This window comes from Saccopteryx leptura, chromosome X, assembly GCF_036850995.1.
Source record: "Saccopteryx leptura isolate mSacLep1 chromosome X, mSacLep1_pri_phased_curated, whole genome shotgun sequence".
In the NCBI taxonomy this organism is placed as follows: domain Eukaryota; kingdom Metazoa; phylum Chordata; class Mammalia; order Chiroptera; family Emballonuridae; genus Saccopteryx; species Saccopteryx leptura.
This window is the reverse complement of record NC_089516.1, coordinates 78851396-78865095: the sequence shown is the minus strand read 5'-3', so window position 1 is coordinate 78865095 and position 13700 is coordinate 78851396. Positions and strand designations below refer to the sequence as shown.

The 13700-nt window shown below is 36.2% G+C and overlaps 1 protein-coding gene across 1 annotated transcript in view; it reads left to right on the top strand.

Annotated features, from left to right (window-relative positions):
- Nucleotides 1–13700, top strand: part of IL1RAPL2 (interleukin 1 receptor accessory protein like 2) — a 583210-nt gene that overhangs the window by 520865 nt on the left and 48645 nt on the right. Inside the window, exons 7-8 of the mRNA XM_066357822.1 lie at nt 661–806; nt 12704–12847. Coding sequence (XP_066213919.1) covers nt 661–806; nt 12704–12847 — 290 coding nt within the window. The remainder of the gene's footprint in view (nt 1–660; nt 807–12703; nt 12848–13700) is intronic.

Sequence of the window (13700 nt, the reverse complement as noted above, 5' to 3'; positions counted from 1 at the left end):
TATATGGATTCTTCATGAGCTTGTTAGTGGAAGGTCTGTACTTAGATAGAACCCAGTTTTATCTGAGCACAGTTGTCTTTCCAATTTTATGTTAATGACAATAAATTAGAGCACTCTTCTCAGCATTCATTACCAAGTGTCCAAAATAGAGATAAAACTTGGATATAGAAGGGTACTAACATCCTCAGTGTACTTATTATAAGGCAACTGTTTTCAAGGCCCCTTTCTTTACCCTCTCACCCACTGTTGTCAAAACTCTAATGTCTGTCATAAGCCCTACACTCCTATAGATTTTCATCCTCACGTCGTAGTGCAAAAATATAATTTGTTTTATAAATTCATTTTAGAATATGAAGCCCAATACTTCCTTTTATTTTTTTTTGCCACACAAATTATGTTGACTTCATTTATCAAAACTCAGTGGCATGCTAATATTTCTTTTTGCTGAGTGAATTTCTCACTTCTTTCTTTTCGCATCTGATCTTCACACCAACAGATATTTTTTGTGTTTACCTGTTGAAGATTCTGCACATATACCTAGTCAGGACTCTCCATGGCCATTGAAAACCTGTGTGAGCTTTGTAAGCATCTATAGTCCTTTTATTGTTGCTTTCTTCCCAAATAAAACCAATTTATCCAAGAATATTGTATTTATTTCAGGCTACTCAAAGAACATCTTGGAGAAAAAGAAGTTGAGTTGGCACTCATCTTTGATTCAGTGGTGGAAGCTGACCTGGCAAATTATACCTGCCATGTGGAAAATCGAAATGGACGGAAACATGCCAGTATTCTGCTGCGTAAAAAGGGTATTTAGTTTTGTAATGATTACTATGGTTTGTTTACTTACCAAGTAACTATCAAAGTTAGATTTGTTTTCTGATTTTATGTTATCATTTAGCATAAACTTCTATTAAACATTCTGTCTTTTTAAAAAAGACTTTATTAATTCAGTTTAGATAGAGGGTAGAGAGGGGGAGAGCAGGAAGCATCATCTTCCATATGTGCCTTGACCAGGCAAGCTCAGGGTTTCAAACCAGTCACCTCAGCATTCCAAGTCATTGCTTTATCCACTGTGCCACCACAGGTCAGGCTCCTATCTCTTTTTAGGGAAAAAAAAATGTCTGTCTCTCTCTTGCTGTGGATATTAGCAAAAATAACTATAGTATTCTATACAATTAGGAGGTGGGTAAATGAAATGAAATATTATTATGTGTTAAAACCATAAGATAAAATATACCTTGGTTATAAATAAGGGTTACTTAAAATTGTCATAGGTATTAACATATAAAATTAACTATATTTCACTCCATCTTATGAAATCTTATAAATTTCATTATTGATTGGAAACAAACTACTAAAATGTAAATATAAATAATTAATAATAGCATTTAATTTTTTACAATTGTTATAATAAACATTATAAACAATGTTTAATGATAGGACTTGATGTTAAGAGGAAGTGCATACATTTTTAAATAATTTGGAATTTATGAAAATCCCTCTCTAGAGTTGATTCCAGATGAGGTGGAAGTTGTATTAATGAGAAAAGAAAATAAATTGTAAATTTACAAATAAAGGAGAAAAAACAGCAACAATCCCAGCAGCTGGAGCAGCTTCTGACATTGACTCTTACCCTGCCACAACTCTTGATTATTGCAAAAGGTTAAATAAGTTCTGTATGTGTGCATCTGGCAAAGGTTTTGTTAATGTAACAGAACAAATGTTCTTAATCAGTGTTCTTGTTGTCTAGGCTATAGAGCAATAGAACAGATTCAGTCAGCGAGGTCACTAGTTGTAGCTCCTTGCCAAATGGAATTGTTATTTTCCAGCCAGCTCTTTAATACTTGACCTTGACTTGCAGCTCCAGGAGAACTAGGGAAATTTCATTATTTTGAAATAATGCTTTTATTTCTCTAGTACCACTTCTTACAGTGTTGTAATTTGTTTCATCTTAAAATAATGGAATATTTAAGTATAAATGAGTGTAATATGGAAAGTGAAGGCAGGAGACCCTGGTTGACAAGATCTTGGTTCAGCCACTGATTCAACTGCCTGGTTCGGTATGACTAAGATGTCTGATTAGACATTCTGAACCTCTGTTTTCTCATCTGTAAAATAAGAATAATAATATCTAACCTGTATAGTTACTTTGAGATTAAAACGATAACAATACGGTGTGAAACATACCAGTGTCAAACAGGGTTCGTTATTGTACAGAACTTACACAAGTTGTCCTATGCACTAGCCAACCTTTTAGTCCAGCTACATGAAGAGCAGCCACTGATCATGTCCAGATAGCTTACAACCAGAATCACTTTGTTCTTGTCCATCTCAGTTTTATTTTAGGTTCAGAGTTCCTCTAAGCCAGGGTCTGCTGCACCTCTGAATACTCAGCAACTTGGGCTATGTCTGGCAAGTAACAGACACTCAGAACCAATTCTGGTTAATGAATGAAGTTTTCTTTTATTATTAAGGTTGGCTTAGCAAGCGTTGTGCCAGATTCTAGAGAATAGCATGCTGAATGAGCTAGAGATCCCAAAGTCTGTGCGAGGCTTATAGTTTTCAAGGCAGACAAAGACAAACAAGCAAAAAAATTGTGCAAAACATATATAGTGTTATTAATTTAAAAATATGCTATGAGAAAAATAATGAGGTTCCTAACATCCAGCCAGTGGAGATAGAAATAGGTGTATTTAAGTTTTAAAATAAACCCATTTCTCTTTAATAAGTAAAGCCACAACTATCAGTCTTAAAATGTCTAATATTCTGACATTAGAAACCAAGGATACTGTAAAACTGTCACCCCTCATGGCTTCTGCAAGGAAAGGTGTCTAAATAATAAGTACCTGTGAAGACTATTAATTCTTATTTACCTGATATCTGAGTATTAGATTTGCCCAGAGTTTAGGTCCTCTGTTCTCATTCCCTTCATTTATTTATTTATTTATTTTTATAAATTTTTATTAATTTTAATGGGGTGACATTAATAAATCAGGGTAAATATGTTCAAAGAAAACATCGCCAGGTTATCCTGTCATTCAATTATGTTGCATACCCATCACCCAAAGTCAAATTGTCCTCAGTCACCTTCTATCTGGTTTTCTTTGTTCCCCTCCCCTCCCCCCCTCTCCCTCTTTCTCCCCCTCCCTGTTAACCACCACACTCTTGTCCATGTCTCTTAGTCTCATTTTTATGTCCCACCTATATATGGAATCATGCAGTTCTTAGTTTTTTCTGATTTACTTATTTCACTTCATATAATGTTATCAAGGTCCATTCATGTTGTTGTGGCTGAGTAGTATTCCATAGTGTATATGTACCACATCTTCTTTATCCAGTCATCTATTGAAGGGCTTTTTGGTTGTTTCCATGTCTTGGCCACTGTGAACAATGCTGCAATGAACATGGGGCTGCATGTGTCTTTACGTATCAATGTTTCTGAGTTTTGGGGGTATATACCCAGTAGAGGGATTGCTGGGTCTTATCGTAGTTCTATTTTCAGTTTTTTGAGGAACCACCATACTTACTTCCATAATGGTTGTACTACTTTACATTCCCACCAACAGTGGATGAGGGTTCCTTTTTCTCCACAGCCTCTCCAACACTTGCTGTTACCTGTCTTGTTGATAATAGCTAATCTAACGGTGTGAGGTGGTATCTTCATTTATTTTTAATTGAGTTTACTGGGTTTACATTGTTTTATGAAATTACATAGGTTTCCAGTGAAAAATTCTATAATACATCAGCTGTACATTGTATTGTGTGTTCAGCAACCCAAGTCTAGAATCCTTCCATAACCATTTATCCCCCCTATTTCCTCTTCCACTTCTTTCACCTCCCTTTCCCTCTGCTAACTGCTATGCTGATGTCTCTCTGTGAGGTTTTTGTTTGTTTTGGTTTGGTTTAGTATTTTTTGCTTCATCCCTTTACATTTTTTATATAGCTCTGCATTCTTCCTGCCCTCTGACAGCTGTCAGTTTGTTCTCTATCTATGAGTCTGTTTCTATTTTATTTGTTAGTTTATTTTGTTCATTGGATTCCACATATAAGTGAAATAATATTGTGCTTGTCTTTCTCTGACTGGCTAATTTCACTTAGCATAGTGCTTTCCAGATCCATGCATGCTGTTGCAAAAGGTAAGATTTCTTTCTTTTTTACAGCCAAGTAGTATTCCATGGTGTAGATGCACCACATCTTTTTTTATATAGTCATATACTTTTGAGCACTGGGGCTGCTTCCAATTCTTGGTTGTTGTAAATAACATTGCAATGAACAACAGGGGTCCATATATTCTTTTGAATCAGTGTTTTTTGTTTCTTTGGCTATATTCCCAGAAGTGGGATGCTTGGGTCAAAAGGCAGTTCCATTTTTAAATTTTGAGTTAAATCCCTACCGTTTTCCACAGTAGCTACACCAATCTGCATTTCCTCCAACAATGCACAAGGGTTCTTTTCTCCTCACCCTTGCTGATACTTGTTTGTTGATTTATTGATGATAGCCATGCTGGCAGTTGTGAGGTGATATCTCATGATGGTTCTAATGTTTATTTTTCTTATGATTAGTGATGTTGAACATCTTTTCACATGTATATTGGCCATCTGCATGTCCTCTTTAGAGAAGTGTGTGTTCAAGTACTTTGTCTATTTCTTAATTGAATTGTTTGTGGTTTTTGGTTTTTGGGGGGTTTTTTTTGGTGTTCAGTACTATAGGTTTTTAATAAATAAATTATGTTAACCCCTTATCTGATGCGTCATTGGTAAATGTGAAAAGACAACTCAGTGGGTTGTCTTTTCATTTTGTTGATCGTTTTGGTTGTTTTATTCCATCTCCATCTTGAGACTTTATGATTTATTGATTTACAACTCCCAAATTTATATCTCTGGCCTGGACTTCCTACCTAAATTCCAGAGTCTTATTTCTAACTGCCTATTCAATAACTATCTTAAACACCCCACTAATGGACATATCAAACTTCACTTGTTCCAAACAGGGTTCCTGATTTCTCCTCCCTATAAACCTAATCCTCTGGTTTTTTTCTCTTTGGTTATCACCATCCTTTCAGTTGTTCAATACAAAATACTTGAAATTATCTTTTACTTTTTATTTTCTCTATCCACGTGCTACATCTACTCTGCCAGCAAGTATCACAGTCCTACTTTCAAAATATACCCAAACTCAACCATTTTCCTTACCTTCACTGTTACCACCCTAGCCTAAACCAACAGCATCAATTGCTTGACTCACTGCAATAGCTTCCTAACTGGTCTCTCTGCTTCCCCATTCTTCCTTACAGACCATTATCAAAGCAGCCAGAATGATCATTTTATATGTAAGTCAGATCATATTATTTGTCTAATCAGAACCATCCAATTATAGAAGCCTCACTGTTACAGTTAGAATAAAATCCCAAATAATTATCATGGCCTAAAAATCATTAAATATCTGTTTTAATTTCTGATCCTGTCTATCTGAATCTGTCTTGAATATCACCTGCACTATCTCATTTTCTATTTCTCATGCTCATAAAGCACAGTCCTGGCTCATAGTCTTTGAATTTGGTATTTCCTCTGCCTGGAGCTCTTTTCAACAAGCTTTCCCATGTCTCATTTCTTCTTTTCATATAGATCTCTGCTTACATACTTGATAGAGTTTCCCTGGCCACCTTACATAAAATAATATTACTCATCACTCTCTTTTTATTATCTTTACTGTATTGATGTAAAATTGACAAATAAAATTGTAAGGTATTTAAAATGTACAAGATGATGACTATATAGATAATGAAAGGATTCCTTCCATTGAAGTAATCAACACATCCACCACTACTTTACATATTTACTTCTTTTGTAAGCACATTTATTTTCTAGACTCTTAGCAAATTTCGATTATATAATACAGTGTTTTCAACTCTAGTCATCATGTTATACATTAGATCCTCAGACACTATAAATCCTAAAAATGAAAATTTCTATCCTTTTACCAACATGCCTAGTTCTCCTCCACCACCAGCTTCTGACAATCACTTTTTGGGGTTTTTTTTTAGTTTTATTTAGAAAATTAAATTTAACGGGATGACATTGATAAATAAGAGTACATAGGTTTCAGATAAACATCTTTATAGCATTTGAACTGTTGATTATGTTGTATACCCATCACCAAAGTCAAATAATTTTCCATCACCTTATATTTCTCCTTCTTTACTCCCTTCCCCTCACTCCCTCCCCCATATCTCCCTCCCCCCTGGTAACTGCTTCACTTTTATCTATGTCCATAAGTCTCAGTTTTATATACCAACTATGTGTGAATTCATATAGTTCTTAGCTTCTTCTGATTTACTTATTTCACTCAGGATAATGTTCTCAAGGTCCATCCATGTTGTCGTAAATGTCACTATGTCATCATTTCTTATGGATGAGTAGTATTTCATTGTATATATGTACCACATCTTCTTTATCCCATCCTCTATCAAAGAATATTTTGATTGTTTCCATGTCTTGGCTAGTGTGAATAATGATGCAATGAACATAAGGGTGCATATGTCTTTACATACCAATGTTTCTGAGTTTTGGGGGTAGATAACCAGTAGAGAGATTGCTGGGTCATGTGGTAGTTCTGCTCTTAATTTTTTGAGGAACCACCACACTTTCTTTTCTGCTGTTTGTTTATATGACTTCAGCATTTTTTTTCTTAGATTCCACAAATGAGTGATACCATACCATATGGTAGTGATATTTCTCTGACTGGCTTATTTCATTTAGCATAATTTCCTCTAGGTTCTTCCATGTTCTAAAAAATAACAGGGTTTTCTTCCTTTCTTGGGATCAATAATATTATGTATAATATACATAATAAATATATGTGTGTGTGTGTATATATATATATATATGTGTGTGTGTGTGTGTGTGTGTGTGTGTATATATATTTGCTATATTTTCTTGATCCACTTATTTTTTTTTCCTTTTTTTCTTTTTTGTATTTTTCTGAAATGAGAAGCAGGGATGCAGACAGACAGACTCTGGCATGCACCCGATGTGGATTCACCAGGCATGCCCACCAGGGGGCAATGCTCTTCCCATCTGGGGCGTTGCTCCATTGCAACCGGAGCCATTCTAGCACCTGAGGCAAAGGCCATGGAGCCATCCTCAGTGTTCGGGCCAACTTTGCTCCAATGGAGCCTTGGCTATGGGAGCTAAAGAGAGAGAGAGAGTGAAAGGAGAGGGGAAAGGTTGGAGAAAAAGATGGGCACTTCTCCTGTGTGCCCTGACTAAGAATCGAACCCAGGACTTCCACACACTGGGTCGAGGACTTACCACTGAGATAACTGTCCAGGGCTCCACTTATATTTGATGAATTACTTATCATGCTTTATTTTTCCTCTAATTTGGCTCTATTTGTGTATTGTATTCATTACTTTTATTTTTTAGAAATTAAATTTAATGGGATGACATTGATCAATAAGAAAACAGAGGTTTCAGGTAAACATTTCTATGGCATTTGAACTGTTGATTGCGTTGTGTGCCTATCACTGAAAGTCAAATCATTTTCCATCTGCCTATATTTGTCTCTTTTTACTCCCCTCCCCCTACCCCTTTCCTTAAGTGTTAATTTGTTTCTTGTCTCCCCTTTACCCCACTAGAAGGTAACTTGCATGAAAACAAGGACTTGTTCTGCTTTATTTACTGCTATATCCAGTGCATAAAGCAGAGTAAGTGATTAAAAATATAATTGAGTGAAAATGCTCTTTCTATAAGATCAATGCAGTTAAGCTGGTGGATGGATAACAAGGATTGGTAAAAAGAAAATTTCTGGCCTGACCAGGCAGTGGCACAGTGGATACAGCATCGGACTGGGATGCAGAGAACCCAGGTTCGAGACCCCGAGGTAGCCAGCTTGGGCGCGAGTTCATCTGGTTTGAGCAAAGCGCACCAGCTTGGACCCAAGGTTGCTATCTCGAGCAAGGGGTCACTTGGTCTGCTGAAGGCCCGTGGTCAAGGAACATATGAGAAAGCAATCAATGAACAACCAAGGAACTGCAACGAAAAACTGATCATTGATGCTTCTCATCTCTCTCCGTTCCTGTCTGTCTGTCCTTATCTATTCCTCTCTCTGTCTGTGTAAAAAAAAAAGAAAAGAAAAGAAAATTTCTGTGATCTTGTCTTGATTAGTATATGCTCAAGGTTATTTCAGTGCATTCTGTTTTCCAAGACATTCACTTTCCAGATTGGGGGGTTGAAAACTAAAATACCTCATGGGCCAGGCATACATTAAAAAATTTTTAAATGAGGACTGCACATTACAAATAAAAAATCACAAGCTGCAGAATATATGCCTTGCTTTAAAGAGGCAATCACTACTTTTTCTAGATTATTTGTCATGCATGCTGCAATGTGAACCCAGGGAAATGAGAACTTCGGAGTTTTCAAATGAAGTTGAAAGACTAGATATGAAATCATTTTTAAATATTAGTATCCACCTTCTTGAGACATTTTATAGACAGAAACAGATTCTTTTTTGCTCATAGTCTACCAGTTTTTACTCTCTATTTTAAGTAGCAGTTAAATTTTTTCATTGCACTTTGTAGAATGACTAAGTTCATCTTTCCTTAATCCATTTTCCATAAGGGCCTTCTACAATATGCTGGAGCTCAAGGAAACTGCCAAAAGCACTATTGTTGTGCTACAGTATTTTTAATCAGACAAAAGTTGGGCTGGTCTTATGAAAGTTCAGATGTTCCCTTTGAAGATGAGCATTTCAGGGTTTATCACATCATAGCTTAGCCTCAGTGGCTGCAGTGTCTCCACCTGCAGTACGAGTGTGGCTTGTTTTATAGAACAATACTTTCCTGTTGATCTATAAGTCAAATAGTAAAAAAATACCCTAAGTGACAATTATGAAGAAGAAGCATTTGATGAATTTTTCATAAACTGAAAAGGCATTCTGTAAAATGAAAAAATTGTGTCTAATATATCAAATTAATAGGGTTTGGTTTTCTCCAAGAAAGACTTTCTACTTTTGCATATTCTACTTGCATGACCAATTCATTACTCTCTGATGAACTATTTGACAATAAATACCACTAACATTTCAGTAAGACATCATTCTTTTTTTTTTTTTTTTTTGGTGACTCTGAACTTACGCTAAAGAAATCTGATAATTTTTCCATCTCTGTACATATTCTCTTTCCAAAAAAAGTTAACTAAATCACTGAACATTAAATACCTTCCACTCTCTTTCTCTCTACTTTCTCTCTTTATTCCCACTCTTTCATTGATCTTAATGCTATTGCTTCATCTTGAAACCCCAACTGCTCTAGGAAATCCTCAGGTGGAATCTCCTAACTTGATTTCCAACTTATAAACAAGCTCAGAATATTTCTAACCTTCCATCTCTCTAGTCCCGTGGCTTTGACTGCTTTTTGTCCCAGTCCATAATGTCTGATCTTTGTGTTCAAACTGAAAAAAAAAAGAGTTGGGTTCAAACTAAGAAGGTTAAAAAGAATTACACTTGTATGTTGGGTGCCTAGAGAAAGTTACAATCCCATAAATATTTGCTGTTCAGCCTATAGACTTTTTGTGAAGAATATACAATATACAGTCCAAATAAAATAACATTTATCTTCTCAGTAAGCAAAGATGACTAAAAGTATACACCCTGTTTAGCTGGAACACAGCAGTTGAAAACAGAAGACAAAATAAAAGCTAGGTGTCATCTGGGTGATGACGATTCTACCTCTCGATTATACAGCATATAGTTCCCTTTCTATGTGACTGCTTGGGCTGAATCAAAAAATACTGGTTGAGTGTCAGGAATTAGGTCCACAGTTTTCAACATAAATGGCCAGCATTAGGTGATATCTTTAAAAAACATTTTTATAAAATGAACCCCAAAACCAAAAAGATGCTTTTCATACCATCATTTTCTTCTATAAATTTGCTGCTGCAAATGGTCTGCTACTTTGGGTCACAAAGTGTTCCTGCTGCTGAATTTTTCCATCCACCTAATAGCTACTTTACTCTGTAAATAATGTAGAAATTGCTAAGAAAAAAACCCCCCAATTCAGTGAATTTGAAACAGTTGAAAGCTGTTCTGATTAGAAAGAGACAGGGAGAGACAGAGAGAGGGAGAGAGAGAGATCAAAAAGTGTACAACTTAAAATAAACATTTTACAGCAAAAAACATTTTCAGTCATGTCAGTCAATGTCATGAGACCAAAGAGAAGTCAGTTTTTAGAGTAAGAAAAAAATTATATTCCTCTGTCAATTTAACACTGACTATTAAGAATGCATAATTGATGTAAGATGGTGAGAAAATAAGCAAAGATTGTGATACGCAGCCCCACAAAGGGTTCATAAGCAAGTCTGTCTATGATCTACATAGTGGCAGGCAGTAGTTCCCAGGGAACCACTTTCTATATAGAGGGTAAGAGGCAGTGCTAATTTGTGGTAGGAGTTTTTTTTTGTTTTGTTTTTTACCTGAAATTTTGTGGCTTAATTTTTAAAATGACCACAGTTTACAGCAGGCAAGAGAGAGAGAGAGATTCCAGTTTCCTAATCCTACTCATTGCATGTCCATTCATACTGTTCTTTATTGACATATTTTGTCCTTCAGGGCAGTTCTACTCCCTTTCTTTTTCTACCTTTCCCCTTCTCTCTTAATTCAGAAGGAGTGACATTTATTTGTGTTTCATACATTTCCACACAGTGACTCTTTTGACTGCCCATGTTTCCTCTGGCCACCACCATCTCCTCTCTCACTCGCTCTCTTTTCCAACACCGGATTCCTTCTCTCCCCATGAAACCTAAAACTTTCCTTCATAGTCTAAACTCTGAGAAGACCCTTCCTCATCCCTCTAACACCTACAGGATGCTTCAGTACCCTCTAATAAAGTACCTGAGATCTACTCAGTCCTTTCATTTTACCTGGTGAATTATAACTTAGTTTCTTTCCTTGAACTCGAAAGGGTACAGGGGCCAAAATTCACTAGAAGTCATGTGTTCTTGAGAAGCATTAACAACATGGAGGAACAGGAAGAAGAATTGCCATTGTTACTTTCCAGGATGGGGCTTATAAAGCTGTGTTGTAATAAAAACAGTCTTGAATTTGAAGTTAAAATATCTGGGCTCAAGTCCCATCTTTGTCGCTTGTTAAGTGTATGACTTTGGGTAAGTGAATGAAAGTATTGAGTCTTGGATTCTTCATCTATAAATTTACACTGACAATTCTTGCCCTAAAAAATTACTTAGAGAATAGATAGTAGAGTAGTTGAAAAATGTTTTATCTATAATATATATTACTTGTTACACATCTTATATGTTTTTTTTTTCTTAATCTTATTTGTTATATTGAGCATGACTAATTTCTCTTAAGCAATAAGCTTATATAGAAACAAAGGGCATTCTCAGGAAAAGGTTGATGATATGGTTGTCAAAAATCCTTAAAAAGTGGTAGTCTTTCATGGTCATAAATTTGATTTTGACTGTGCCCTAAAATTGATCCATCCAGGGAGGCAGATTGATGCCAATCAAACTCATAAGAAACTGATGTAAAAACTAGAATAAAACTCCCATTTTCAGTTTCTAGTTACATGTTAAGCTGAATTAATAATAAAATAGTCACTTGGTAATTATAAAAAAATTAAGGGTATGTTAGCTAATTTTTTAGTTAATTCTATCTATATTATATTGAAACCAATAAATGTCCCCATCTTACAGTGGAAAATATGGCTTTAGCCTGGTATCTTTTGGATTCAACATTTCTCTATTAGAAATTGCTTAATTTACATTCTAAATTCTTCTCTCTTTCTTACTTCTATAAATTCTATGATATGATACCCTTTTTTGATGATATACACTATATATGTTAATATCACTAATTAGGATACAGGTAATTTACTATTCTCTGAGCCTGGGACACATCATGTGTTCTTCCATTCTGTATTGATTTAATTGTCCCAACTCCAGGATATCTAAGGGTGTCACATTGCAGTAGCCTAAAGCTGCTATCAGGTAGTTTGGTGTTGGCTGAATAGGCCAAATGATTAGCCTGGATATTTCATTTTCATTCTCTTTTAGGCTCTCTGGGCATATTATATTACATATATATTATAGTCATTTATCCAAATAAGTAAGGGAAATGGATAAGCTAATTTCCCCTGCTTACTTTCTATTGGCTTATGTTCTCCTAAGGTTAAATGAAACAGTTAAATCCTGCAAGCTCATTAGATTTTATTTGATTCTGAGAATAATTTCATGGCTGCTGTTCTTTAGAAGAATAGGGTCTGTGGCCTAAAAAGTATTATATTGTAATCTTTCTAAGCCAGTAAGATAATTTAACAAAAAACAACAACAAAATATTGGTCCTATACCCAGAAAAAGGCAGCTATAAGAGTTTACTGAAACACACCTAAATCAAAAGTATATATGTGAGTTTTACACATGTTCAAAGAAAATTTGTAGTGAATATTCTTTTTCATATAGACTTATCATTTTCAATAGTAAAATTATTCCAATGTTTAGAAGAAAGTGAATTTTATAAATGTTTGATTTACACAAACATATAAAAAACAATGGTATATACTGTATTAACCAAGAATCTTCTGGAAAGTAAAACAGAATAGGTTGTACATCTTACAGATTATAATTATGAGAAGATCTCAAGCATTGCTGATTTCATTACCTTTCTCTGTTTATTATGTATGTTTCAGACTTAATATACAAAATCGAGCTTGCAGGTGGCGTGGGAGCAATCTTTCTCCTCCTTATATTTTTCGTGGTCATGTACAAATGCTACAATATTGAATTGATGCTCTTCTACAGACAGCATTTTGGAGGTGATGAACTTTCTGATGGTAAGTTGTCTCCTATTCAAATTCAATTAAAAGGCACAAGTCTGTGATTATGTAAGAGAATACCCTTACTCTTAGGAGACAGGGGTCTCAAACTTGCGGCCCGCCCACCAATTTTGTGCGGCCTGCAGACTAATCAAACTTCATAGATTAGTCTGCGGGCCAGTCTGCGGGCCGCACAAAATTGGTGGGCGGGCTGCATGCGGCCCTCGGGCCCTGAGTTTGAGACCCCTGAAAAGCATCTAGAATTAAAGTGATATGACTAATGCAACTTACCCTCAAGTACTTCAGAGAACTTTTATTACCTATCAAGAAAGAGAGGGGACCTGGCTGGTTGGCTCAGCGGTAGAGCATTGGCCTGGCGTGTGGGGGACCCGGGTTCGATTCCCAGCCAGGGCACATAGGAGAAGCGCCCATCTGCTTCTCCACCCCCCCTTCCTCTCTGTCTCTCTATTCCCCTCCCGCAGCCAAGGCTTCATTGGAGCAAAGATGGCCCAGGCGCTGGGGATGGCTCCTTGGCCTCTGCCCCAGGTGCTAGAGTGGCTCTGGTCGCAGCAGAGCAACGCCCAGAGGGGCAGAGCATCGCCCTCTGGTGGGCAGAGCATCGCCCCTGGTGGGCGTGCCGGGTGGATCCAGGTCGGGCGCATGCGGGAGTCTGTCTGACTGTCTCTCCCCATTTCCAGCTTCAGAAAAATACAAAAAAAAAAAAAAAGGATAAATCAGTTTTTTCTATGTCTTGGCCAACATTAATTATGCTACAATAAACATAAGGGTGTGTATATCTTTGCAAAAAAATGTTTTCCAACTTTTTAGGCTGGTTTGCAGAAGAAATGTTGCTGGGTCATATGGTGACTCT